Genomic DNA, 27,974 nt, shown 5'->3' with positions numbered 1-27,974 from the left:
CATAACCAGCCATTTCACGTCAACCCCGGCATTCCACATTACCACAAATTAAAATGACACAGCTGCCCTTACATGACAAAGAAAAGCAAAGGTCAGACTCCGCACAAAGGGCCGACAAGTCTTTGGAACAAAACACAAAATAGACCCATTATTCAGCTGTCATCAGTTTGTAAGTGTATGCAAACGGGGCAATCCCTTATTCCACTAAGGCCGCGCTACATAGGAGGCCGATAACTCATGTTGTTTCTGCCCCCCGCACTAAAATACATGAAGTAGCCGCAGAAGTGAAAGGTTTAGATTTGTCACTGGGTAAAAAGCCAAGAGCCGGACCTTATTTAGTCAGAATATCCTCAGTGTTTACAGAGCAGTCTGTACAGGTCCACTGGCTATGGACAAGTGCAGGTCTGCAAGCAATGACTCACTATTCAGACCAAGCATCTTTACAGCCATTCAGAATCACACAATAAAAAATAAAATAATAATAATAATTGTAAATAAATAGTATAGTACACACTGGGGGAGATTTATCAAACATGGTGTAAAGTGAAACTGTCTCAGTTGCCCCTAGCAACCAATCAGATTCCACCTTTCATTTACCAAAGAGTCTGTGAGGATTGAAAAGTGGATTCTGATTGGTTGCTAGGGGCAACTGGGCCAGTTTCACTTTACACCATGTTTGATAAATTTCCCCCGTCTATGTAACATGTGTTTTATAGGGGAAAGAGGGATGCAAAAACGGAGGCAGTTATATGCCATTGTCAGGATCCATTTTCCATGACCTTACATTATTTAAAGGGGTACTCATGCAAAAATCTTTTTCTTTCAAATCATCTAGTTTCAGAAAGTTATACAGATTTGTAACTTACTTCTATTTAAAAACCTCAAGTCTTCCAGTACTTATCAGCTGCTGTATGTCCTGCAGGAAGTGGTGTATTCTTTCCAGTCTGACACAGTGCTTTCTGCTGCCACCTCTGTCCATGTCAGGATCCATCCAGAGGAGCAGCAAATCCCCATAGAAAACCTCTCCTGCTCTGGACAGTTCCTGACATGGACAGAGGTGGCAGCACAGAGCGCTGTGTCAGACTGGAAAGAATACACCACTTTCTGCAGGACATACAGCAGCTGATAAATACCAGAAGACTGTAATTAGAAGTGGTACCCCAGAGTACCCCTTAAAAAAAAAAAAATTAAAACACATCCTTTTTTTTAGCGTACACAAATGCTAAATGTTAAAACCAAACATTTTAAAAAAGTATCCCTTAAGGCTACGTTCACACAGTGTATAAACAGCGGCCTTAATTTTAAATGAAAATTGCATTGAAGTCTATGGACAACGGCCTGAAATAGTTTACATGATCATTACTTCGACTGCCTTAACAAACAGCGGCCGTTGTTTAATACATTGTGTGAAACAACAGGCGTTGTTTGCATTGACTTCAATGTAGATCATTGCATTATGAAAAGAACGGCCACTGTTTTAATTGAAAATGGCGGCCATCTTTGAAAGCAGACGTTATTTTAATAAAAAGTATGTTGTGTGAATATAGCCTAAATGGACAGCAAAAAACGCAGTGTGAACCTAGCCTAGGGAGAAATTTTATTAAGGCATATAAAAACAGGGTGGGGGGTTACGAACGATCATATACAGTATATTCAGGTGGGGTACAGGGAGGGAAGAACTTATAGTAAGTAAGCAGGAATCGAAAAACCTATAAAAAATAGGCTGCACCAAAATAGGCAGCAGATGCAATAAAGGTCACATGGTCTGTGTTGTGTTTGTGTTGTGTTTTTTGCCTATTTTGGTTATGCCGTTTTTCATTGCGTGTTCCATTTTGGCCTTTCCCTACCTCTGTACTCTCATAAAGATGTATGATTGAATTTGATGATGGAATATGTTGGGATTGTGTGCTCCCAACCTTCTTTATTTCATAGTTAATGGGCACATTTATGTTCTTTTTCTTTTCTTTTTTTTTTTTTGTTTTAATCATGAAAAAGTATCTGACTTTGAAAAAACAACAATGTAATAGAAAGTTTTTTTATTTTATCTGCAGATTTTTACTGTATTATAGCCTGTTTTAAAAGGTGTTATCTAGGAATAGAAAAACACAGCTGCTTTATTCTAAAAACAGCTCCACTCCTGTCCTCAGGCTGTGAGTGGTATTACAATTCAGATCTATTTATTTCAATGGCAATTAGCAGACCCTTTAAATACATTATGTTTGTATGTGACTTTCAAATAATAACATAACAAAATAATATAAATTAAATAATAATAAAACTAATACTAAGAATATTATTATTATTATTATTATTATTAATAATAATAATAATAATAATAATAATAATAATAATAATAATAATAATAATTGTTGTTGATAATATGTCCCTTCGGTTGGCCCAACGCAATACATATCTAAATGGAAAAGACTATTATTATTATTATTATTATTATTATTATTATTATTATTATTAATTTTTGTAGCAAATTAAAATATAGGCTATAGAAAAAAAAAAAAAAACATGAAATTATTAACCATAGCTTTTTCTGCCAATAAGTTAACAAGTGACCTTCTTACACTCAATCCCTAGTGATCACAGAGCGCACTGATGTCATTCTATCGGTGTGGATATAGACACTCACTTTCTTCTATATGGATACAGAATCTACAGCCGCGCTCCTAACATATGTTTAACCGCTCCGAGCTCTACAGTAAGAAAGCTAATTTAAGAAAGCATAAGGACACGGACTACTACATGCTGACTTCATTACAGGATTTATCAGAAGCTAATTGCCAAGTGAAGTAGAAAGACATGGGAATGAATGAGAGCCGTGAGGTAACAGGGTAGCGAAAAAGATTAAGAAAAAAAAGGAAATGTAAAAGAATTTGGAATTTGTCATCGATAATCGAAAAATAACTAAATAATAAAAAAAAATAATAATAATAATAATATCATAATTGTTATTTCAATAAATTCAACTGTAATAATATATTTATCAATATGTGGGTTTAATACTCATAATCATAGACTGCAAAGTAAACCAATGACCATTTAGCTTTAGTTATAAGGAGACAAAAATTTCACTGTGTCCAGCCTATATGCACTTACAATCTGCAGATCGATCAAGGACCTAGCACATATGGGTAACTTTTATCCAATACATCACTCTGATTTTATTGGTAATGTTCCCCCCAATTCTGTGGAGCCTCCATACATGCTAAAGGGTCCTCTGTACAGTCCCTCAAATCATACAGAGCCCATAGAGTACCTATAGGACTAGATGGGCCTCAACTTTACCTTCGAATGTCTCCTCAAAATTTTGAAATTTTGAGTCATTTTGAAATTTTGAGTCATTTCTGTTCATATGGGTAGCCGATAGCTTGGATGTGAATGTAAATTAATAAAAAAAAAATGGATAAAAAGTACAAAAAAATTGGTTGGCCGATTCTAGTTTCACAATAGGTCATCCAAAAAGTTGACTCTTTCATCACTGTGTCTGTATTTTTGTTGGATAAGCAACGTTAGCCAGTGCTATCAGCTTATCTCAGAGTCCATTTTCTGCTATCTGTACAGTTTTCTCCTCTTCTCCCAGCTGGTTCCATCCCTGTGTACAAGCCCCTGGATATCCCCGGCCTCTCACATCCTCGTTCCGGGCTCTTAACTCAATAGCCTGGACTTTTCCTTCCTTGACATGTGTATCTGTCGGCGTATTATCTGTAATCGCAGACACCACTCTCTCACACTGTACAGGCTTTGACATCTAATGCCTCCCTCCCGGTTCCAAGTATTTCCTTGAGCTGCCAATTGCCAGAGACCCCATCACTGCCAGCTTCTTGTAAATGCCACGAGCAGCCCATGTTTTTACTTATTTTTAGAAACTCTCTACTTGACAAGGTGTCTCTTTGACCTCCTTAATATATAAGATTTTTTTTTTCTTTGCAACCTAATACGAGATCTCTAGAATTACTTCTGCTCAGTCCTAAATAGTTCATATTGTAGAGAAGGAAGTTTCTGGGAGTTTTCAAGACTAGAGATAAGGAAGATAAAACTTATGATAAGGGGACAAGGATTTTTTTTTCTGGACTTCCTGTTTCTAATCCTATTTAAATCTCTACTGGAAACAGTGGATAACAGAGAGATATATATGGCCGAATGCTAAGTTGAGATAAGATATATTTAAGTTTAGAGCATATTGTTAGGGTTTACTGATCCTTTGAGATCGCTGAGAGTCTCTGGAAATTTTGGACGTTAGAAATCTTGGGCCTCTTTGAGGCCTCGACACACTTGATTTTGGCCATTAAAATTCAATCACTGGTGTATGTACTCTAAGGGTCCTAAAGTTATGGACACTCAGTGACAGCTCTAATGCCTACTGGTTAGTCTGCTCCTAACTAGCTCTTTAATTCCAAAAATTTTTTCACTTCGTTATAAAACATAGGGCAATATTCTTATTCAGGAGTCTAGAAAACCTAGATGACAACCCTTAAGGTAGTGGTGATGGCAGACACATTGGCCATTATAAGGCTTACCCATAAATAGATATAGCTAAAGCTGCCCAACACCATTAATGGATGTCGGCCAAATGGTCAATCGGCCGGCAGCTCTCTACTTTATTCCACTTGGGCACATGAATGTTTGGCTCAGTTGAACCAACCAGTTATCAATGAGAAGCGAGGAGGCTTATTTCTCGAAAAACAAAATCTGAAATCCAACACGACCCAACCCTTCTCACCCCGGGTGGGTCAGGACATCCCTACAAAAATGTGGTATGGTCAGCTGACCTTTCACTCAAATATATGGAGACCTTTAGTAGGAGTGGACTATGGCTTATAATTTAAGGATGATTCACGGACTTTGTTATGTCGTTGTATGTGTACTTTATGTTCAGACCCTCACACCCGTACGGCCTGTGTGAATAAGAATTATACATCAGTGTTGGTCATTACACGATCTAAAGGGAGGAAAAAATGATATCTCTTTAAGGGGTTGAAATGATGGAATTAGCGGTCCTCAGAAGAAGTAAATGCCAAATATGATTACAGTAAATAAGTAAGTAATCACATTAGACACGCTCGGGCTATAGCATTACTTCATCCTTAACCTCTTTATAGCAAAGGGAACTGTGTTCCAAAAAGCCGGCGCTACAGCTGAAGCCAGCAGCCATCGGACTAATATGTAACGGATGAAGGATTGTTTCCCTAACAAAATCATTGCAGATCTGGATGTGGGAACGTTCACTTTTATGAGCATGTCATAACATTTGATGGACAATTACTGCAAAACACAAACATGCACTTTACAAGCGGCTTCTAATGCTTTTTGCATGCATGCAGGTCAAAGACAAGGTGTAGGAGACGCAAGGAGGCAACTAAAGAAAAGGAGGGAGGGAAGCTTCACCTTCGCCAATATCTAAAGCTGTATGATAGACATTAGTAGATAAGCAACCATATCACCTCCTTATGTTTTCTGTCCAACTCTAGTGCCACGTATCTCCAGGAGAGCAAGGGATCGGGCATGTAATTCCAACTAATGATAGTGGTTGACAGAAAAGCATGGCTGTGGCTTATTTCTTTTTGAGCATCATATGTCGGTGGTTGTTCTAGACGGCCCCATACACCTTATTCAGCCAACAGCAGGTTCTGCTGACTTAAGTCCAAGGTGTATGGGAACCTTTAGGCCCTCATACATTTATACTAAATTTGTGAGACCCGGAACTGGTGGTGAGTTCAGACAACTGTTCAAGGTGTATGGTGGCCTCCCAACTTTCCACAAACAGATGATGTTGTGATGGATTTTCAGAGCATAACCCTTTTGTTTTTAGAGGGATAAGCAAGCGCCATGGCTGCGACTTACCCATCCCTATAAGGAACAAATGCCGATGTGTATGGGGAGGCTGGGAGAGATACCTTAAAGGTAGCTATACACTTTCAATAATTGTTGGCCACCAATATACACATTAGGACAATCAATGTGATTGGCTGAAATTATACATATTTTGGGAAAATATTAGAAATAAAACAATGACAGTAGTTGGCATCCAGGTTTTCTAGAGTCCTTAGGGCAAATCTAACCAGTAAGGCAGATTAGATGAGATTTGGTAATTTACCACTCTATAGTTATATATGATGATCAGGATGACGAAAGATAATTTTAAACTCCATGGGAGCTATCATGCTGACCACAAAGATTGTCAGGTTGATAATCACTATGTTCAGGGACTATGGTCAGTTCTGGGACAGACTGAGTTGGATGGACCACCAAGGAATAAAGCTGGCTATTTAGATTAATGTAGTCCAAAACCCAACAACTATGGTTGGATTGACTAACCATCTAATGTTTTTGGGGGTTTATCACATGTTGGACCAAGTTTTTAAGTTCTGCATAGACAAATCATACATTTGGGAAGTAGACTGACCATAGTCACAATTAGACTATGTTCAATCCATTGAAGTCTACAATAAATGATTTATCTCCCATTAGTCAGATTTTATTGGACTTAATTCTATAATACAATCGTCTTAATTGAGAAATAACTGAATCTATCAGATTTCAGAAATGTGTTGCAGTTCTAAGCCAATAGGGATCTTTATTACCGTTTCCCTGAAAATAAGACCTACTAGAGGTTTTGCTGAAATGCTTAATATAAGTCCTCCCCCAAAAGTAAGACCTCGCAAAGTTTTTGTTTGGAAGCATGTCCGCTAAATAGAATACCAGGGCATGCAGCTGTGATTCTTTATAGCTTGCTACCGTTATCCCCTACCTTCACTGTCCGTTGCAAAGCAGCTGCATGCAGGACATGAAAATTGTCACCTGCTGCCAACGCTGATGTTCTCTTTAGCAGCCATTATTTGTAAATGTGCAGACAAAGCATCAAGAGGCCCGTCGCCTGCCGCCATCCCCGTTGTCCCCTACCACCAGATGTAGAGCTGCACACAGTCTGCCATTTTCCCATCGCCTATTGCCATACCGTATGCTGTCCCTGCTGTGCTGTACAAGTGTGCTGTGGTGAGCTCCCCCTGGTGGCTGGAAGCCACCATACCGTACGCTGTTCCTACTGTGCTGTATGAGTGTGCTGTGGTGAGCTCCCCCTGGTGGCCGGAAGCTGCCATACCATACGCTCTGACCCTGCTGTGCTGTACGAGTGTGCTGCCGTGAGCTCCCCCTGGTGGCCGGAAGCCACCATACCCTATGCTGTCCCTGTACATGTGACATGTGAATTCCTCTTCATGTAAAAATAAGGAATCCCCTGAACATAAGACCTAGTGCATCTTTGGGAGCAAAAATTTATATGACACTGTCTTATTTTCGGAGAACCACGGTATAAGCCCATAGCTAGCATGCTATACATTTTTTTTTCCTGTGGAACTTTAGATGACTCGTACAGAAGAAAACCTCCCTTTGAGTTATTTTTAGGTACAGCATGGGTCTATCAACTTCAATAGATGCTGTATTATGGCTCTATACAACTGAGAGCTTGTTGGGAACCACAATAACCTGTGTTCACGAGCCCAAAGTGGCATAAAGCATAGGTATTGTGTCGGCCTTGCCTTTCTATTTTCTTTAGGGAATAAAATTAAATCTATATGAGCAGAATAACTTTTTTTTATTCTACTGTATATTTCTGTTTGATAGAATAAAATGGTAATTCTTGTGATTATTAACCGATAGCTCTGCTCCAGCTCCACGTGGAAGTCGCAGTCATATGACTAGAGCAATGTTCTACACAGAAAAGCAGGAGGTATATTAAAAGGTGATGAAAACTCCATGGATGGAAGCGTCGACCTTCCTGTAACGCTTTAGAGTCCAAATGAAAGATGTCAATTACTTCACAAAGCAGACGTTTGTATTCAGCAATGGGGGAGCGCAGTATTTATAAAGTGACTAGACATGTCTGATTTCATCCAGGAGGACACCTATAGATCATGGCGACTGGCAGGGTTCCCTTCATGAAATGGAGAGATTCCATCATTTTCCATATGTAATATTTCTGTGATGTGCCTGTCAATGGACTAATAATGGATTTATTATATTTTTTGGCCAATATTCTGTTCTTTATTTCATTTTTGTTTTTTAAACCATGGAAATTCAAGAGAAAATTTAGAATTAAAAAGCAATGATAACTGGGAGAATGATATATCTCAGTGTGCAGTACAAATAACAAAGTGCAAGGGTATCGACAATGTCACATGGTGGCCCAGAGACTATATATCCATTGCTTAAAACCAGGAGTGGAACAAACTATGTAAAAATGAGTTGAAGAATGCACCAACCACCCTCAGTCCCTAAAGTTCAGCTTAACGCCTCAATTTTCCCCATCAATCCATACGGTTCTTACTTACTACAGAATAGGCGCCGAAATTCCGCTTGGAACCCCCACCCACGGACTCTGTGCTGAATCCCGTCTGCTATCTCTTACAATGGATGGAAAAATCAATTCTTTGAGCAGAGAGGCGCGAGGCCTCCCATTGAAAGAGATACTAGGCTGGATTTGGCACGGAGGCCATGGGCGGGTGTTCCGAGCAGAATTTCGGCCTCGATTCCATAGTGTGAACGGGCCCTTATTATGCATAACCCCCTGTTCTTTCCCACCCCATATATGAAAAACAGGAAGTCATCGATGCCAGTCTGCTAATTCTACTTAAAGGGTTTATCCAGTGCTACAAAAACATGGCTACTTTCTTCCAGAGACAGCACCACTCTTGTCTCCAGTTCAGCCCTAAAGCTCCATTAACTTCAATGGAACTAAGTAACACAACCCCACCCAAACTGGAGAAAAGAGTGGGGCTGTCTCTGAAAGAAAGTGACCATGTTTTTGTATCGCTGGATACCCCCTTTAACATACTGTACCTCTCCTGGCAACTTTGAGTAAGAATCCATTATCCAAATGCTCCTCATTGAATATAGACCACCATACACAGCAGCTAATAGCAAGCTCATGGATCTTAAGAAACTGAAACCCTCCGAGCCATTGCCCTTCTTTAATGTTGAATAATTTCAACCAATAGTAGAAGATATCCTGTAAATAAACGAAATAGTTTTTCAAGCTGTTACCTCCCGTATAGATCTCCTGTCTATGTAACAAGAGATATACTTGGCTTATCTTTCTCAGTGACATCACATTCACCTGTAGGCCATGACATCACTGGACATATTGGAAGTAATGGGAGGGGGGGGCAGCTAGTCCTATGGACATCGAGTCATATGAAGGGACTCTGCAGTCTGGATACGTGAGTGTTATGTCTGCTTCACATTTTTCTCGCTACTGTTTAAATAAGCTATTAGTGGGGACTTAAACACATTGCTCAGGATATTTCTTTCCCTTAGGTTGTACAGTTATTTATTGCAAAGCCATGGAAGTGTTTAAGAGGATTCTCTTACAGACGCGTGAATGGAGAGCAGATTTACAATGTAGAGTCCTTTAACTAATACAAACAGTACAATTACCCTCATAAATTAGAGCTATGTGTCATGGGCCGACCAGGAGGCAATAAAGCGTCACATGAATGGTCCTTACCAAGGAGATCATTAAAAACAAATATTACATAGATAACAATTACGGGGTCGGGGGGGGGGGGGGGAGAGAGAGGATTTAATTTTTTATATATATTTCAGGTTTTTAAAAATAATCTTCCTTTGTTTTTATTCTTTAAATATAGACAGTATTTTGCTAAATACATAAATTAAAATACTTTTTAATATCTTGGAATAATATGTTAAAAAAATGTCTATCAATGGCTTTGCTCCCACAACGTCTTTTTCACATTAAAAATGACCATCAGTGAGATAGATAGATAGATAGATAGATAGATAGATAGATAGATAGGAGATAGATAGATAGATAATAGATAGGAGATAGATAGGAGATAGATAGATAGGAGATAGATAGATAGATAGATAGATAGATAGATAGATAGATAGGAGATAGATAGATAGATAGATAGATAGATAGATAGGAGATAGATAGATAGATAGATAGATAGATAGATAGATAGATAGATAGATAGGAGATAGATAGATAGATAGATAGATAGAATAGCTAGATTGTCTTTTAGAAAGACTAACGTAAGAAAAAAAAAAGACCATGCAAACATGACATGGTTCAATCAAAATACTGATCTTAAATTTATTTCCAACTGTAAGAGATTTGATCCATCATTCTGATGACCCAAAACAATTAAATGATTTCTTCGAATTTAAAGACTTAATTAAAAAAAACTAAGCAAAATTTGACCTATGGGAATTATTTCTTTCTCTATCAGAAATTAGAAATACCAGAATATTAAAGAACTAATTATAAAAAAAGAAAATCTAATTTTGAACCAATTATTGCCTTGAATAAGCTAACGTTTAGGACTTGTTTCCGTCTCTTGTTTCAAATTAAATGAGACATACGAGACAACTGGATGTTGTAGGTCATCAACGATGGGGAAGCACAAGGGGTTTCTTCTTTCATTTTTTTAAACCGAAACATGAGAATTATCAATTAAAAAAACAAATTCTAGTTCCGACCTCATAACAAAAGATTGGGTCTTAATTTTTGTCCTTCAATATCACATGTAAGGCTTGTCTCTGCAAATTGAATGGGACAAATGAGACAACTGGATGTTGTAGGTCATTAAGCATGGGGGGGGAGACAAAGAGGTTGTTTTTTTTTTCTCTTTTTTCATTTTTCTCCCGAAACATGAGAATGAAAATGACCGTTTAACTTTCAAGTTGGGAAACAAAAGTTCTTCCTGACAGAGGCGGCCATCAGGAGTATTTGATACATGGCAACTGGAAGGCAATTAGTGGGCTGCTAAGTCTTGTGTTAAAATAAATCAGTGACCCAAATCCCCCTCTTTCCCAAATGCCCCCTCATTATTAAATCTACTTTAATGAACAAGCCTCTTGACCAAATCCATTTCCATCTTAATGGGAAAGCACCTGCCCATCACAATGGGCTTTTTTTTTTTAAAGAAAGGAATTTAAGAAATACCAAGAAGATGTATCTAAAACAAGTGAAAATTTACATGTATTCAGAATTTCGGCTCACAATTCGGGGTTTTTTTTTTTTGTTTGTTTTTTTTCATTTTTTTACTTTCCAGGACACTCCGGTTATGTAGATGTCTCATCACCTCTGGGAAGTCCATTGTTTCCCTTACTCATTTTACAGTATAGAATGGTGCAGATTACATGATAATACCATCTAATCCATCTTATTTTGACAGAAGGAGGAACAGGACATGCTGTGTTAGCAGAAATAGTCAAAGTTACTTACACTTTCTAAAGTTCTCCCCGATCTTAAAAGGCTTTCCCAAACTCAACCTGCCCACATTTAAGTTACCGATCCATAGACTTAGATATAGTTTTCCCTAAAAACATTGCTTCAGCCTGACAGCTTTAACCTTTTTGGTCTTGAGCCCAGATGGTAGCTCCTAAAAATATCCCTGTATATATTTTTGCCCCTATTTTTACATTGTGGGAACATAGCGTTAAGATGTAAACTGTGAACCCCATATAGTTCTCAGATAGAATGAAGTTCTCATATGTAACCTAGTAGAATATAATATCACATAGAAGAGGGAACTACATCGAGAACATGTAAATCTAAAACTAAAAGTTAAAAAGAAGCGATTTAAAATTGATGCATAAACAAACAAAATTCCGGGTGGGTGGAGGGTTGTTTGTACCTTTGTAATAAAAATAGGGAAAATAAAGAGAAGTCTAAGAATTTATATACAAAATTGATGAGATTGTTTCAAAAAGTTGCACATTATGATAACTGATCACTTTTTAGGCTAAAAAAAGTGATGGGATCATGTGATCTTTCAATACAAAAAATGTCAAAGCTACATACACCACATGTAAAGGAGCTGTAGTTGACATTGTAGCAACATTTTGATCGGGAAAAAAAAAAGGACCAAAAGCAAAAAAAAACTCACATGAACTCAAACGTGGCTAAAAGAAAGGCTGAAACCACACTAGCTGAACATAGTATTTTTAGACCAAACCAGTAATGGAACCAACCAACCAACCAAAACTTTTTGACTATGTTCCCACTTTGGGAACATATCAGGGAAGACGGCCGTCTCGTAACATGACGATTATTTGCTAAAAAATCTGTTGGAAACAATATAAAAAACATCTGTGTCTGTACTTTTGTGTATAAGAAAAATGGGGACACAATGGGGGCATTGTCCATAAAGGGGTCATATAAATGAAAGATGTTTTTGTTTTTTTGAGTTCTTATATTTTTAAAAAATATTTTCAAAATATTTATAGACAACTTTCCTAATGAGACTTCTTCTAATTCTATCTTGATGTTATTTTTTTTTTTTTATTTAAATTCTGTAATTCATGTATAACAATAATACTAGTAATAAAATACATAAAAGAAATAATAATAGAAAAATAGAAAATATTATTTTTGGTGTATTTTACAATGTTTAAGAAGTAAAGGACATCTTAAGGCTATGTACAAATAAGGGCAAATAACGGACGTTTTTTACATTGTGGGAACGTAGCCTAAAAATGCAACAGGCCCCTAACCCAAGTTCAGGTTCTATCACCTAAATATAGTTTGATTTAAAAAAAAAAAAAACTCCAATGCGATTGAGGTTACAAGATGATATTTTTCCTGTTTTCTGTGTTTGCAAACTTTTCCTGGCCGCTTGTCTCTTGTAGCCCCAGTTAGCATCACCTCCACATGGAGACAAGCGGTGATTTGTGACTGCTAATTTACGACATAATTGCTGTGTACTGAGTCCTGTGAACCATAATCTGTTTCTAATGAACCTCTCCTTCATCCATTGGCTGGGGCTGAAGGCTGCTGCTCTGGAGGAGATGAAATGCATTGCTTCTGCTAAGTCATGGTTCTCGGGGCAGGCTTGGAGATGGCTATCAGGAAAGCCTGTATGTATCTGTCTGCTTTGTGTTAGTGCGGTTGGTGCCTCTCAGCAATGACATATTAACAAGCCGGCTTGACGATCCTAGATGGTAGTAATAAGCTCTGTTATAATGTTATTCTTTGCCTGGCTGGATGGAAACCGTCAACATTTTTTAATCATTGCAATCTGCTTCCCAAGCTGAGATCCCATCGCCTTGTAGAACAGATATTAGATATTACAGGGATGGAGTAGACATAATATAGGATATATTTTTTAGTTGGATCCTGACCTTTAAATTTTAGATGGAATTTAGGAAGATTCCACCTCTCGCCACTAGAGGGCCTCACTTAGAAATATCCAGTTCTCTACACTAGGTCTGTAAACACCCTGGTCAAGGCAGAGCGACTCACTGCTGCGCCCTGTTGTACCTAACACCTAGTGCACATGCCCCAGCTCTGTACAAGTATCACTGTATACTGTGAATGGAGAAGAGAGGCTTTTTAAGAATAACTAAGGTTAGAAAAATCCAGTTCTCTACACTAGGTCTGTAAACACCCTGGTCAAGGCAGAATGACTCACTGCGGCCCCCTGTTGTACCTAACACCTAGTGCACATGCCCCAGCGCTGTAAAAGTATCACTGTATAGTTTGAATGGAGCAGTTTGTAAGAATAACTAAGGTTATGTTCACATGTCGTATTTTGGTCATTATTTGGAACCAACACAGCAAACAATTACAGTGGAAAAACTTGCATTTTTTTCCCTACATTCTGGTTATACCATGTGAGAACATAACCTTGAAGCGAGTTATTCTAGTAAGAGGTCCAGATTAAAGGGATTATCCAAAATTAGAAAAACACAGCTACTTTCTTGCAAAAACAGCGCCACCCTTGTCCTCAGGTTGTGTGCGGTATTGCAATTAAGCTCCATTCACTTCAGTGGAACCACAACCAAACTGGGGACAAGAGAGGGGCTGCATCTCGAAGAAAGCGAACATATTTCTACATTTCTATGCCTGAACAACCCAGGTATAGATTTATACGTGATCCTGTGAACAATAAATGGGGCCAAGTGACAAACTGAGATGATATATTTGAATAAATGAGACTTGTTACCTCTCAACACCCAACCATATCTCATAGGAGGCCATACGTCTAACAGATTGGATGACAATGCCTACGAATCTGTGGTAGCATGCTACCTTGTAAATGTTATTTATTGGACATAAACCCATCATTGAAGTCTTTTAAGTGGTGCTCTTCCCCCTTGGTCTCCTACATGCAGACAGCCCGGAGTAGGTCACACAGTGTTAACGTCGTAGTGAATGGATATTAAAATCATATAAAGGATCACATGTCGGGCTTTGATCTCAGGAAGGTCAGCAATGCGTCTGATCTCCTCTGTGACAACTGAATTACGTTTGTTGTGGTTAATGCTAAATTAGGAGAAGCGTGCTATGTATAGATAACCTGGGCCATACAATGCAACCATGGAGATTATCTGGACAACAGTATCATGGTGATAGCCGGGAGGGGGGTCACAGATAATCGGGAGGGGGGGTCACAGATAATCGGGAGGGGAGGGGGGGTCACAGATAATCGGGAGGGGAGGGGGGGTCACAGATAATCGGGAGGGGAGGGGGGTCACAGATAATCGGGAGGGGAGGGGGGGTCACAGATAATCGGGAGGGGAGGGGGGGTCACAGATAATCGGGAGGGGAGGGGGGTCACAGATAATCGGGAGGGGAGAGGGGGTCACAGATAATCGGGAGGGGAGAGGGGGTCACAGATAATCGGGAGGGGAGGGGGGGTCACAGATAATCGGGAGGGGAGGGGGGGTCACAGATAATCGGGAGGGGAGGGACAGATTGTCAGCCTACTTTATAATCCCATCATTCAGCTACAGGATATAGATACAAGATCATCCGCATAGTCCTGCCAGATTATACAAGGATTAAAGATCTCTACACCACAATATCATCACAATACAACCAGATTCTACATAGATTCTACATATATATATATATATAGAGAGAGAGAGAGAGAGAGAGAGAGAGAGAGAGAGAGAGCAATTGAACATACATTATCTACTGCTACCATTGAAACCTCAACAATAAAGTTATAGGCAAAAAAACAGCCATTTTTATTGGACAGCCATGATTTATCGACAAATTATTATAGGAATAACGATATTATAGGAGTAACGGCCATTATTTTGACAGTGTGTGACTATAGCAAGTTAATCTACTCCTATTGTTCTATTCTCACAATGCAGCCATAGAGCTTCTATGGTATAATCACAGTACAACCGGATTATACATGGATGAGCTGCCTCTAAATAACATTATCATCGCCATATCACCGTACTACCAGATTATACATTGTGGTACCATTACAATACACTCACAATGTATATAGATAGTGCTACTATAGTATCATCATAAAACAACCAGATTGTTTATCTTTGGCTACTGTTGTATCATTACAGTTTAACTACAGTGTACCTAGTTTATATAATGCTATCATAGCGCTAGTGTAGTGTACAATGCTATTCTAGTGCTACTATAGTATACACATCTATTATAGCACTACTATTGTATATAATGCTATTCTAGTGCTACTACAGTATATAATGCTATTCTAGTGCTACTACAGTATATAATGCTATTCTAGTGCTACTACAGTATATAATGCTATTCTAGTGCTACTACAGTATATAATGCTATTATAGTGCTACTACAGTATATAATGCTATTATAGTGCTACTACAGTATATAATGCTATTATAGTGCTTCTTTAGTATCATCACAGTATAACTAGATTATGCATGGATAAATCTCTAAACCACAATACAGCCAGATTGTACATTATGGAATCATCAGAATACAACCAGATTATACATAGTTTATATACTGCTACTATAGTATCAAAGTACAATCACATTGATCTACCGCTACTGTTGTAACACAATACAGCCATACTGTACATAGATTATATACTGCCACTATAGTATCATCACAATACAGCCATACTGTACATGGTTTATATACTGCCACTTTAGTACCATCATAATACAGCCATATTGTACATAGATTATATACTCCCACTATATTATCATCATAATACCGCCATATTGTACATAGTATATATACTGCCACTATAGTACCATCATAATACCGCCATATTGTACATAGTATATATAATGCCACTATAGTACCATCATAATATCGCCATATTGTACATAGTATATATACTGCCACTATAGTACCATCATAATACCGCCATATTGTACATAGTATATATACTGCCACTATAGTACCAACATAATACAACCAGATTTTACAGCTACTCTAGTTTTATCGCATGTCAGGTAATACACAGTTTGTATACTGTTACTGTAACATCATTACATTATGGCCACATTATATACAATTTATCTACAGCTGCTGTATCATCACAATGCAACCATACACACAGATTATCTAGAACTAATATACAAGCAGCACAATACACTATATATATATATATATATATATATATATATATATATATATATATATTTATATATGATTTCTCTACCACTACTATACAACCAGATTGTATATATACTACTACTGTAGCATTACGACCACATTATACATAGTTCCTCTACTACATATACAGTAGTAGCAACACCATACAACCATATACACAGTATATCTGTAACTACATTACAACCACATTCTATACATAGTTTATCTACAACTACTACAATAGAATCACAATGCAACCATATACACAGCTAATCAATAACTCGTTTGGTAGCGTTATATATATTCAATCACTACCTTAGTGTTAAATCCCTGCAGACTTTCCAGATGATATGTAAATCACCGACCTATCCCAGACTGATCCCATTGTTACATCATTACAATGTAATCAAGCCTGGGCTATCTCTCCCCCATCGGACCCCTGTATTACCAGTCGTCCATATACACTAGGATATTTCTCTCTGATTGGACCAATCTGTACCCCCACCACCATTTACACATTGCATTAACTAACTAGGAGGGATCTATGAGCTTGCTGAAATGTGTTAAAGTCGCACAAGGGTGCAATATTATTGTCACATCCAAAGGCATGGTAAGATTGTCTAAGCTTAAAACGCGTCTGAGCATGGCCAAAATCTAAGCTTAAACATTATTATATTAGACCTAGTCATTGTTTAGGCCTGAAAGTGATGGTAGGAGCCAATAAACTCCATCAGTCCTGGCTATCTCTATAACCATGAGAAAACATGGACTGTAGGTAAGGTGTTTGGCGAAAATAATCCGATCTGATTAGAACATTGTCGGAGGCTTTTCTCCTCCGCTGAATCAACAATGCCGCACTTGTTCTTTACTGGAGGAAACTGTTCCGCACAATATTTTTATAATTATCAATAGTGCTAAAGATTCTACACACCGGATCTGTGTTGTTCAGGCACACAGATAGCCTTGTTTTCTCTCTTGAAAGACTGGGCTTGATTTACACTTTTCCTGCTCTAAGTAAATGAGCTGAGGCTAAGACTTTCACTGCATATAATAAACCTCCACGATTGACTCCTTGTTTTCAGGTCTTGGAGGGGGGGGGGGGATGTGGCCCTTTTAGCCCTTTAAAACACTTGGATAATCCTTGCAAATCTAAAAAAAAAAAGTAGGCCATGTGCTACTACTATACTATGTGAGTATAGTATGGAGGGAGTATTACTATACCCTTGCAGTTCAATTTTGTGCATAGATGTAGCAGAGCTGAGTTTGCCATATGCACAAACCGATACTGAACATGTGCGCAATAGTTGCATATGAAGCTGTTACTAAATATATATTAGGAAAGATTCAGCTCCGCTACATCAGTGATATTTTATTTTATTTTATGGATATGACTGTATATCTGAATGATGCTTAACGTAATCGGGTCGAAAAGGTGACATGTTTTCCATAGCATGCATCCCCAATGGGAGCATCCGTACCGTACGGCCTGATCTATGCATCAGCTTGTCTCCAGAAAAACATACGTCAACCCAGAGAATGTGTTTCATATCCAAGGCATAAAGGGAACGCATCTGGAAAGTGCAATCTAAATACATAACTAAAAATGTAAAATGATTTGTATCATAGTAGGGGAAAAAAAAAATTCTCTGGAGTCCCTGGGAATGATTCAGGAAGAAAAATGAAGTCTGGTTGCAAACAAGGCTGTCTGGAAAGGCAAGGAGGATGGAGAAGAGGGAAGAGCATCTCAGTATGGATAGAAAGGACCACTGGCAAATCTCTGCTGGAAATTTCATAGAATTTTTTTGCTTGTTTTTGGGGAGTTACGGGACTTTTAAAAAAAAAATATATATATTTATTCAAATTTTTAACTTAAAATTTAAATGTAACTGTTAAATTCTAAGAAATTCAAACATTTGGCTATAACGGATTCAATAGACACAATTCATTCACATCGAATAGTGAATACCAAATGAAAAATTGAGTTTTTGAAGAATTTCCCGATTTTGGATGCTTGGCACATCCGGACCCGCCGATGCTCAGCCTTACCTGTAGAATGTTTGGATGCTGAAGTCTCTGCAGTAAGATCATTTCTTTGATGATCTTGAAGGATGCCAGCCTATAGCAATCTTCCAACGTCCTATAACGTTTCAGACAGTTTTGGATGTCGTGGCCGCCGAAATCGACCGATTTCAGCGCCACCGACACCGTGTCATTCAACGCCAACTTATAAACGGCTTTCGTGTAGCCCGAGCCCAGATAACGGACGTTGGTTCCCTTACTAATGTCCTGGCATCCCAACAAAGGTGGCTGTAGGGACAGATCTATTTTTGAACTGGGATGTGATATGTCGTGATCAGAACCGGATCTCCTAGGACTTTCCCATTTCTGGTTGTGTTCAGAAGAAGATTGCTGGGCCATGTCCATAAGTCTCCTCTCTAACGGTCTCAGGAGCCTTTCCGTAGCCGACACCGTAGCCTGGTGTTCCCGATAACGGATCACCTCCCGGTACCTGTCTTGGAGTTGCTTCAGCAGGTCCATCGATAGGTCGTTGTCTTGCCAAGATTGTCCAACAGGTACCGGAGTTCCCCTATCCTGTAAGTGATGGTTATGGTCGAAACCGGGCACGCAGAGTAAATTCAACAAAGTGCCAAGGAAGAAGGACAGGCAGAAGCCGCCAGCGACCACAATTTTTCTTCGTCTCATTCTCAGGTCGTGTCCGGGTCTCCAGGCTTCAGCACTTCTGTTTAGGTTGAAGGATGGGAGCTGAAGAAGTCTTCGTTCACATTGTATTCCTAAATCCTGGCACGGTTGGACATCCTCACTCATAGGAGGCGGACACTTTTACCGACCCCTTAGAGGAAAGTTCTCTTTTCTTCGCAGCTTTCTCCTGAGTTGGTGCCTGGACTTCTGTGTGCGGCTCCTTATCCTCCACAGAGTGGATGTTCACTGCAGGACTGTCAGAGAAGGAATGAGGGGGAAGGCGTGTTTCCAGACGGATCTCTTAAGGCCAGCCTCTCGCTGAGTGACAGCATCAGTCATTCATACAGGGATAAAACACTTCCCCTTCTCCTGGATTCTCCTACATTTGCATCAGGACATGTGGCTCATTGCATTTTGCTTGTCTCCAAACTTGAGGATGAGCTGAGGTTAGGCTGCTGCTTCACACATACATATATATATATATTTTACTATATACAGAGAGGCCACAGCTTACGAAACACTAGGAGACTGAGATTGCAGATCATCGGCTGCCCCCAGCAGTTTAACTCCTAGTAAAGCAGGCAGGAGCTGAGACTGGAGATGTGTGTGCTGCACATATGTACAAGCAGCAAGGTGTCCCAGCAGCAGCAGCGGCCTGATCACTCGGCCACCTCTCTCCCCAGACTGATTCCATTGCCATATTACCCTGCAGAGGATCAGATTACCTGGCTATCCCTCACCTCCCTCTCCAGTGCACACCACTTGTATGTTATTTTACTCACCACAGGGAAAGGCAGTCAATGGGAAACATAGGGAAGAGTTAACCCTTCTGCTCCTGGATTCTTTTACTCATCTATAAGCCCGTGCAAAACAGAAAATAAAAATGTAAAACAATAGGTTAAAATAAAAAAATGTGACAACAACCAACATACAGTATATTGTAGGTGGTATAATCCAGATTCCCCTGAAGCCTGGGGATAAATTGGTCTAGTTATGTAGTATATAGGGGATAGATAGATAGATAGATAGATAGATAGATAATAGATAGGAGATAGATAGATAGATAGATAGATAGATAGATAGATAGATAGATAGATAGATAGATATGTGTAGAAGATAGTTCAGCAGCACTCCAATGTCTCGTGGTGCCAGCGGATCAAGTCCTGACCAAGGACGTAGTAGGTAGGTAATAGATAGTCCACAGCACTCAAAATGATATCGTGCAAAAAAGTGTTGTTTTATTCCATCAAATCTTCAAAAAATAATCAAGTGCAGCACATAAATACCAGGAGCAACGTTTCAGCGATTAGACCTCGCCATTTTCAAGCACGGTATGTGAACAAATCAGTGGGTTTAAATACACATGTGAAAAAAATACAAAACAGTGATTGGTTTAGACAAAAGCATGTCTTGTGTTCAGAGTAATTTCAGTGTCCAAGTCCATTAACCCGTGAGGGTATATCCAACATAGATGATAAGGAGTAGTTCTCCACAGAGTCCACTCTAGCACCAGCAAGTGATAGTGAATATTTATATAATAGTAAGCTTGTAAATATTAAAGTCCATTCACAATATTAGATAAAGTATATATACATAATAAAGAACATGATACGTGGTCTGGAATAGTCAATATTTCAGTAAGACAATCCTCTCTTGAATGCTTGAATGCGTATAAACTTCTCCCAAGGTATGTACACCTTAACCTTGCGGCTCCAAATAAATTACAGAGCCAAGGTTGCCTTAATTCCGTGTGAACAGACTCCTGGTTTAGCTTGGTTGTCCTTGAGTCAGGAACCGGTAGAGAGACCCCACTCCCGAGATCCACTCCTCCGGTGAGCAAGATACCGGCTCGAACCGCGGGTTTAACGCCGCAGTGTGCACAGTAACTTACCCTTTCCCGATCTCCAAGCCCCTCCGGGCGTATCCCGCAACCTCGCATTTCCTAGGTCTGAACACTGGCCAAACTGGGAGCAAGATGTGATGGTTTTAACAAAAGAAAGTGATACAAGCAGGTCCGTCTTACACTTCTTGACTATCCAGCCACCGCATACTCTTGTTTCTGTAAAATACAATGAACAGTATCAGTAACGTTATTTTTTTCATATATTTTTTTATAATCCATATGTTATATTTTTTTTAAAAAAGAAAATATTAATTATAATTAACCCAATTATTGTTCATTCCTAGATCTGGAGACCCTTGATATTACTAGTCTTTATACGTCAATAGATCATGAAAAAGGGATGAGAGCTATGTCGGACATCTTGTGTGAATTGGGACATACCGCTAAAGTGAATGATTTCTTACTGCGGTTGTTAGAACTGGTATTAACTAACAATTATTTTGCCTTTAATGATCAGCTGTATCTACAATTGCGGGGCGTGGCGATGGGTGCCAATGTGGCACCCACGTACGCAAATCTGGTAATGGCAAAGTTGGAAGAGGATTTCGTCTATGTGGCCCCCAGGTATAGCCAAGTGCTTGCCTGGTGGCGCTACATAGACGACATCTTCATGGTGTGGCAAGGTGACAGCGACACTCTGATGGAGTTTGTCACCTACCTCAATCAGGTTGATGAACATATAAAATTTACTGTGGCATTCGATAGCTGTAAAATCAATTATTTGGATGTGGAAGTAAGCAGGACACACAATGGGTTAACAGCGGGGTTGTACAGGAAACCCACTGATTGTAATAATATGTTACATTTTCAGAGTTGTCACCCTAGTAGAATGATTGCCTCACTTCCTTTTTCACAGATGATTCGGGCCAGGAGGATTATTGAGGATGAGAACGAATTGGAGGTTGCACTTAATAGAATGGAATCAGAATTCTTTGATAGAGGGTATCCCAAGACACTGGTGCATGAGTGCACCTCTAAAATTAAATCTTTACAGAGGGAGGACCTCTTGGTTAAAAAGAATAGGAAGCAGCTTAACAGGATCCCTTTTGTAAGCACATACAGTCATTTCTCTCCTCAAATAAATAGGATTATTCAAAAGCACTGGCACATAATAAGGGACAGTCACAATGCAGTAATGGAACTCAAAAATCCACCTTTACCCTCATATAGGAGATGTAGCAATCTGAAGGATCGTCTAGTTAAGACAGATGTGGTACAAAAAAAGAAGGACACACAAACCTATTTTGGGGGAAAGAAAATGGGATGTTTTCCATGTATTAATTGTGTGAACTGTAGACATGTGATCAAAACTGACCAGTTTGTGCACCCTGTGACAAGAAAAGTATATCCAGTACGTCATTATTTAACTTGCACTTCTAATTGGGTTATATATATCCTTATCTGTCCTTGTAACAAGTTCTATGTGGGAGAGACCACCCTAGAGTTCAGGGTACGTCTAACCCAACATAGGTATTCAATTCGTAAGCAACGTTTAGACTTACCTGTGTCGAGTCATTTTTCACAGGCTGGTCATACGGAACGTGACTTAAAATGTATAATCTTTGATCAGGTGGATCAACCGATGAGAGGGGGAGATAGAAGGATGCTCCTCAAAAAGAGGGAACTAATGTGGATATATGAATTGGAGGCACTGGGCCCGGCTGGGCTCAATGTAGATTATAAAGTACATGCAAATATGTTTAAATAATTACCATGAGAGCGGTATGTATAGGTGTGGGGTTTGCTAGCAACTGCTGATATTCGGACCAGTTCCTGAGTGATCTAGGAATGAACAATAATTGGGTTAATTATAATTAATATTTTCTTTTTTAAAAAAAATATAACATATGGATTATAAAAAAATATATGAAAAAAATAACGTTACTGATACTGTTCATTGTATTTTACAGAAACAAGAGTATGCGGTGGCTGGATAGTCAAGAAGTGTAAGACGGACCTGCTTGTATCACTTTCTTTTGTTAAAACCATCACATCTTGCTCCCAGTTTGGCCAGTGTTCAGACCTAGGAAATGCGAGGTTGCGGGATACGCCCGGAGGGGCTTGGAGATCGGGAAAGGGTAAGTTACTGTGCACACTGCGGCGTTAAACCCGCGGTTCGAGCCGGTATCTTGCTCACCGGAGGAGTGGATCTCGGGAGTGGGGTCTCTCTACCGGTTCCTGACTCAAGGACAACCAAGCTAAACCAGGAGTCTGTTCACACGGAATTAAGGCAACCTTGGCTCTGTAATTTATTTGGAGCCGCAAGGTTAAGGTGTACATACCTTGGGAGAAGTTTATACGCATTCAAGCATTCAAGAGAGGATTGTCTTACTGAAATATTGACTATTCCAGACCACGTATCATGTTCTTTATTATGTATATATACTTTATCTAATATTGTGAATGGACTTTAATATTTACAAGCTTACTATTATATAAATATTCACTATCACTTGCTGGTGCTAGAGTGGACTCTGTGGAGAACTACTCCTTATCATCTATGTTGGATATACCCTCACGGGTTAATGGACTTGGACACTGAAATTACTCTGAACACAAGACATGCTTTTGTCTAAACCAATCACTGTTTTGTATTTTTTTCACATGTGTATTTAAACCCACTGATTTGTTCACATACCGTGCTTGAAAATGGCGAGGTCTAATCGCTGAAACGTTGCTCCTGGTATTTATGTGCTGCACTTGATTATTTTTTGAAGATTTGATGGAATAAAACAACACTTTTTTGCACGATATCATTTTGAGTGCTGTGGACTATCTATTACCTAGATAGATAGATAGATAGATAGATAGATAGATAGATAGATAGGAGATAGATAGATAGATAGATAGGAGAGATAGATAGATAGATAGATAGATAGATAGATAGATAGATAGATAGATAGATAGATAGATAGATAGGAGATAGATAGATAGATAGGAGATAGATAGATAGATAGATAGATAGATAGATAGATAGGAGATAGATAGATAGATAGATAGATAGATAGATAGATAGGAGATAGATAGATAGATAGATAGATAGATAGATAGATAGGAGATAGATAGATAGATAGATAGGAGAGATAGATAGATAGATAGATAGATAGATAGATAGATAGATAGATAGATAGATAGGAGATAGATAGATAGATAGATAGGAGATAGATAGATAGATAGATAGATAGATAGATAGGAGATAGATAGATAGATAGATAGATAGATAGGAGATAGATAGATAGATAGATAGATAGATAGATAGATAGGAGATAGATAGATAGATAGATAGATAGATAGATAGATAGATAAGTAGAAAACAAGCCGCACGTCCGATTATGATGTGGCGGGTGCTCAGGTAATAAGTCCTTAGGCCAAGGATTCCGAAAGTAGAGGATGGAGAGTCCACAGCACACCAGCTCAAGTGGTAAAAAAGTGGGTTTTATTCCAAAGATGATGAACAAAACAGATGCAACGTTTCAACAACCTCTCGTTGCTTGAGAAAGACAACGAGAGGTTGTTGAAACGTTGCATCTGTTTTGTTCATCATCTTTGGAATAAAACCCACTTTTTTACCACTTGAGCTGGTGTGCTGTGGACTCTCCATCCTCTAGATCAGGGGTCTCAAACTCGCGGCCCTCCAGCTGTTGCCAAACTACAATTCCCATCATGCCTGGACAGCCAAAGCTTTAGCTTTGGCTGTCCAGGCATGATGGGAATTGTAGTTTGGCAACAGCTGGAGGGCCGCGAGTTTGAGACCCCTGCTCTAGATAGATAGATAGATAGATAGATAGATAGATAGGAGATAGATAGATAGATAGATAGGAGATAGATAGATATGAGATATAGATAGATAGATAGATAGATAGATAGATAGATAGATAGATAGATAGATAGGAGATAGATAGATAGATAGATAGATAGGAGATAGATAGATAGGAGATAGATAGATAGATAGGAGATAGAGAGATAGATAGATAGATATATAGATAGATAGATAGATAGATAGATAGATAGATAGATAGATAGATAGATCTGACAATAAGGCCTTACAGAATATGGGGGCCATATTAGTGTGTATTTTTGAATCCACAGTTTTACATCCATAATGTAGAGACTATACATAACATGCAGAATATACAGGTAATAGTGAATACAGAATATAAAGAAACTTTATGACTTTATTATTGAACCTAAACAGAAACACAAACCATCGGTGGCTGTGCCCTATGTAACATGTGCCTGTGGCCCCCCACATATCAGTGACACCACTGTTCTGGGGCATTTTCCAGTTCTAATTCCACTCCCTCAGGTTTTACCTAGTAATTCTCTTCTATTGCATTTGTGTTTGGAACTTTTGGTGTTTTGGGCATTTGCCCTTTATAGACTTTAGTGGAATGGATAATTAGTTGAAAAAGGGATTACAAAATAATAAAAGCCTTTTTATACACAGAACTGATGTGATCAAATAGGAACAGAATGTGTCTGGGAAGGTAAAAAAAACAAACAAACATAAAATAGGCATAAAAAACAAAAATGTACAAAACTGCAGAGGCAAAAAAATATATATTACATGTGGGTTTTTAAAATAATTTTATAATTTTTATTTATTTATTTTAATAAGATCCAGGAGAAATAGTGATTTTATTTTGTCACTTACCAAAACCAATCAGAGTCCATGTTTCAATTTTCCATATAGATCACAAAGTGATAGAAAGGCCTCAATTTAAATCAACTTTATTTATAATAGCCAGACAATGACAAATACATATCTACAGACACAGAAATACACAAAGAGTGGAGGACCTAAAATAAAGCATTGCATAAATAAACAGTGGTGATCATGTTTATAAGACCCATCGAGGAAAATAAATCCACTTGATGTGTATAATGAAGCATGGAGCATTGTATTTGTCCAGCTCTTGTATAAACACCTCTGGCGGTGGTGTGTGTTTGGACAGGATTACCTGACCTCTGGGAGGTGATGATTATCTGATGGCATTAAATGGACGATTCATTTAAATGTTTATATCCCATCAACTCAAGGCGGCCACAAAAATGATGAAATCACAGGGTGACATCTGCAGCCGGTCAACAGTGTTACCTAAAGAGCAAGATTTGCACACAATCCCGTCACTGCGGAAAGAGGATTGCAGCATTGTCTCATTTTCAGCAAAAAAATAAAATAAAAAATTTATATATATATAATATATATATATCATATAACATTATAAAACATAACATAGCTGTCAGGACTAATAGCTCGGTAGACAGGGAAAAGACTGTGGTTATGATAAAAAAAAAGGGGGGGGGGAAAAGTATACTCACCTGCCCTGATTCTCTCCTCTGTGATTATACTGACTGTCCCAGCTAAGCAACACTTCCTGTATTCCTACAGACAATCAGGATGCAGTGGCTCAGCCAATTACTGGTCATAGTGGTGACCCACGTCAACCAGTGATTGGCTGAGCAGTGCTCCCTACTTGTTAGTTGGGATGAAGAAAGTAGGACCGGGGACCAGCAGCCTGGACATAGTGGGGTATCAGGGCAGGTGAGTATCACCATATGTGCAAACATGTTCACCAGGTACTGAGCAGATGTTAGGCCTGCACCTGTCTGTGAGACTTTTAAAAAATTTGCAAATGATGAATTTGGCGCAATTTCCGGATAATGTGAAATTTTGGGTGAATACTCAAAACAGGCAGATTAAAAAAAAGTTGCATCTACAAAATATTCTCCCATCGGAAACTGGTTCATAAATAGATCTTAGGGTCCTATTACACAGGCCGACTACTGCCCGATCTTAGGAAACGAGGGCCGATCTGCTAGATCAGCACTCGTTTACTGGACCTATTAGATGGCCTGATAATCGGGCACTAAGGGCTTGCATGGACATCGTTAGCTTTAGTATTGCAGCCCTTGCCCAAGCACCTGCTACCTTAACTCTCCCTGCTCCCAGTCAGACGATGCAGCCGCCGGGACTAGGAAGCTGAGGAGCACAGGAGAGAAGACCAGGAGAGGTAAAGTATAAGGTGTTTGGACAATCGTCAGCAGTTGTCCGCGCATCACTATTACACATACCCAACGATTACCCAACGATTTTAGGTCCAAACCTAAACTAACGATCAGCCCATGTTGGTTTCATTGGCTGATCGTTGTCTATATCAAACAGAGCGATAATCGGCTCAATATGACCAATTATTGCTCAAAATGGGTGAGAAATCCAATTATTCACCTAACAATAGTCGCAAAGCCCTTGATAAATATCCCTCATTGTTTTTCCAGCTTGTCCTTGCGCTTTCCCCAAACTTATTCTCTGTTTGTAGGCCATTTCCATTGGGGTCTTCACCCTCTTGTTCAGCATTTGTAGTAGAAGCTGGTGGTCAAGAGATATGCCTGAGCCGTGAGAGATATGTAGAGACATCCAGAGTGAGTGCAGTCATGGAGACAATCTTCCCCCTCTTCCTCCTCTTCCTCCTCTTCCTCCTCCTCCTCCTCCTCCTCCTGAGTGTTAGGAACCAAGTTGTGTGGATGAGTTATTATCTTTAACCTGTCATGTATTCGGCAAGTTATTATGGTGATGTTCCTCTTATCTCCCAACCTAAGTGAAATTCTTGTGTGGTCCTAAAGGTATTTTCTAGGAAAAAAAAAAATTAAAAGGAATTAGATCCCAGCGGGGCATTTCTAGTCCTAATAACAGAGAATATTTAACTTTTGTTTTTTTTTTTTAAACTAATGGCTACCTTTTTGTCTTGACACATAGGAAATAACTGCTCAGTCTATTTATTGCTGGTCTGTATTGCAGCCAATATGGCTGTGTGACCCCAACCAAAACAACCAAATGGGGTTAAATTTGTAGGACTCATCTAGTTAAATAGGTTTGCAAATGTGATGCATTTAGCAAGCTTTGTTTTATTGGTTACCGACCACCACTCTGCTCTAAAAGCAGTGATCTGGCTGGTGTACTATACATACACTATGGCCCAGATATATCAATGGGTG

General features: G+C 38.9%; 1 protein-coding gene across 1 annotated transcript in view; it reads right to left on the bottom strand.

Annotated features, from left to right (window-relative positions):
• PKDCC (protein kinase domain containing, cytoplasmic) overlaps window positions 1-19,324 on the bottom strand; it is a 52,002-nt gene extending 32,678 nt beyond the window's left edge. Inside the window, exon 1 of the mRNA XM_069954331.1 lies at window positions 18,422-19,324. Coding sequence (XP_069810432.1) covers window positions 18,422-19,201 — 780 coding nt within the window. The 5' untranslated portion in view covers window positions 19,202-19,324. The remainder of the gene's footprint in view (window positions 1-18,421) is intronic.
• Between the last annotated feature and the right edge of the window lie 8,650 nt (window positions 19,325-27,974).

The sequence above is a fragment of the Dendropsophus ebraccatus genome, chromosome 15, assembly GCF_027789765.1.
Source record: "Dendropsophus ebraccatus isolate aDenEbr1 chromosome 15, aDenEbr1.pat, whole genome shotgun sequence".
In the NCBI taxonomy this organism is placed as follows: Eukaryota; Metazoa; Chordata; class Amphibia; order Anura; family Hylidae; genus Dendropsophus; species Dendropsophus ebraccatus.
Note: the sequence above shows the minus strand (reverse complement) of the source record. Positions and strands in the feature narration are given on the sequence as shown.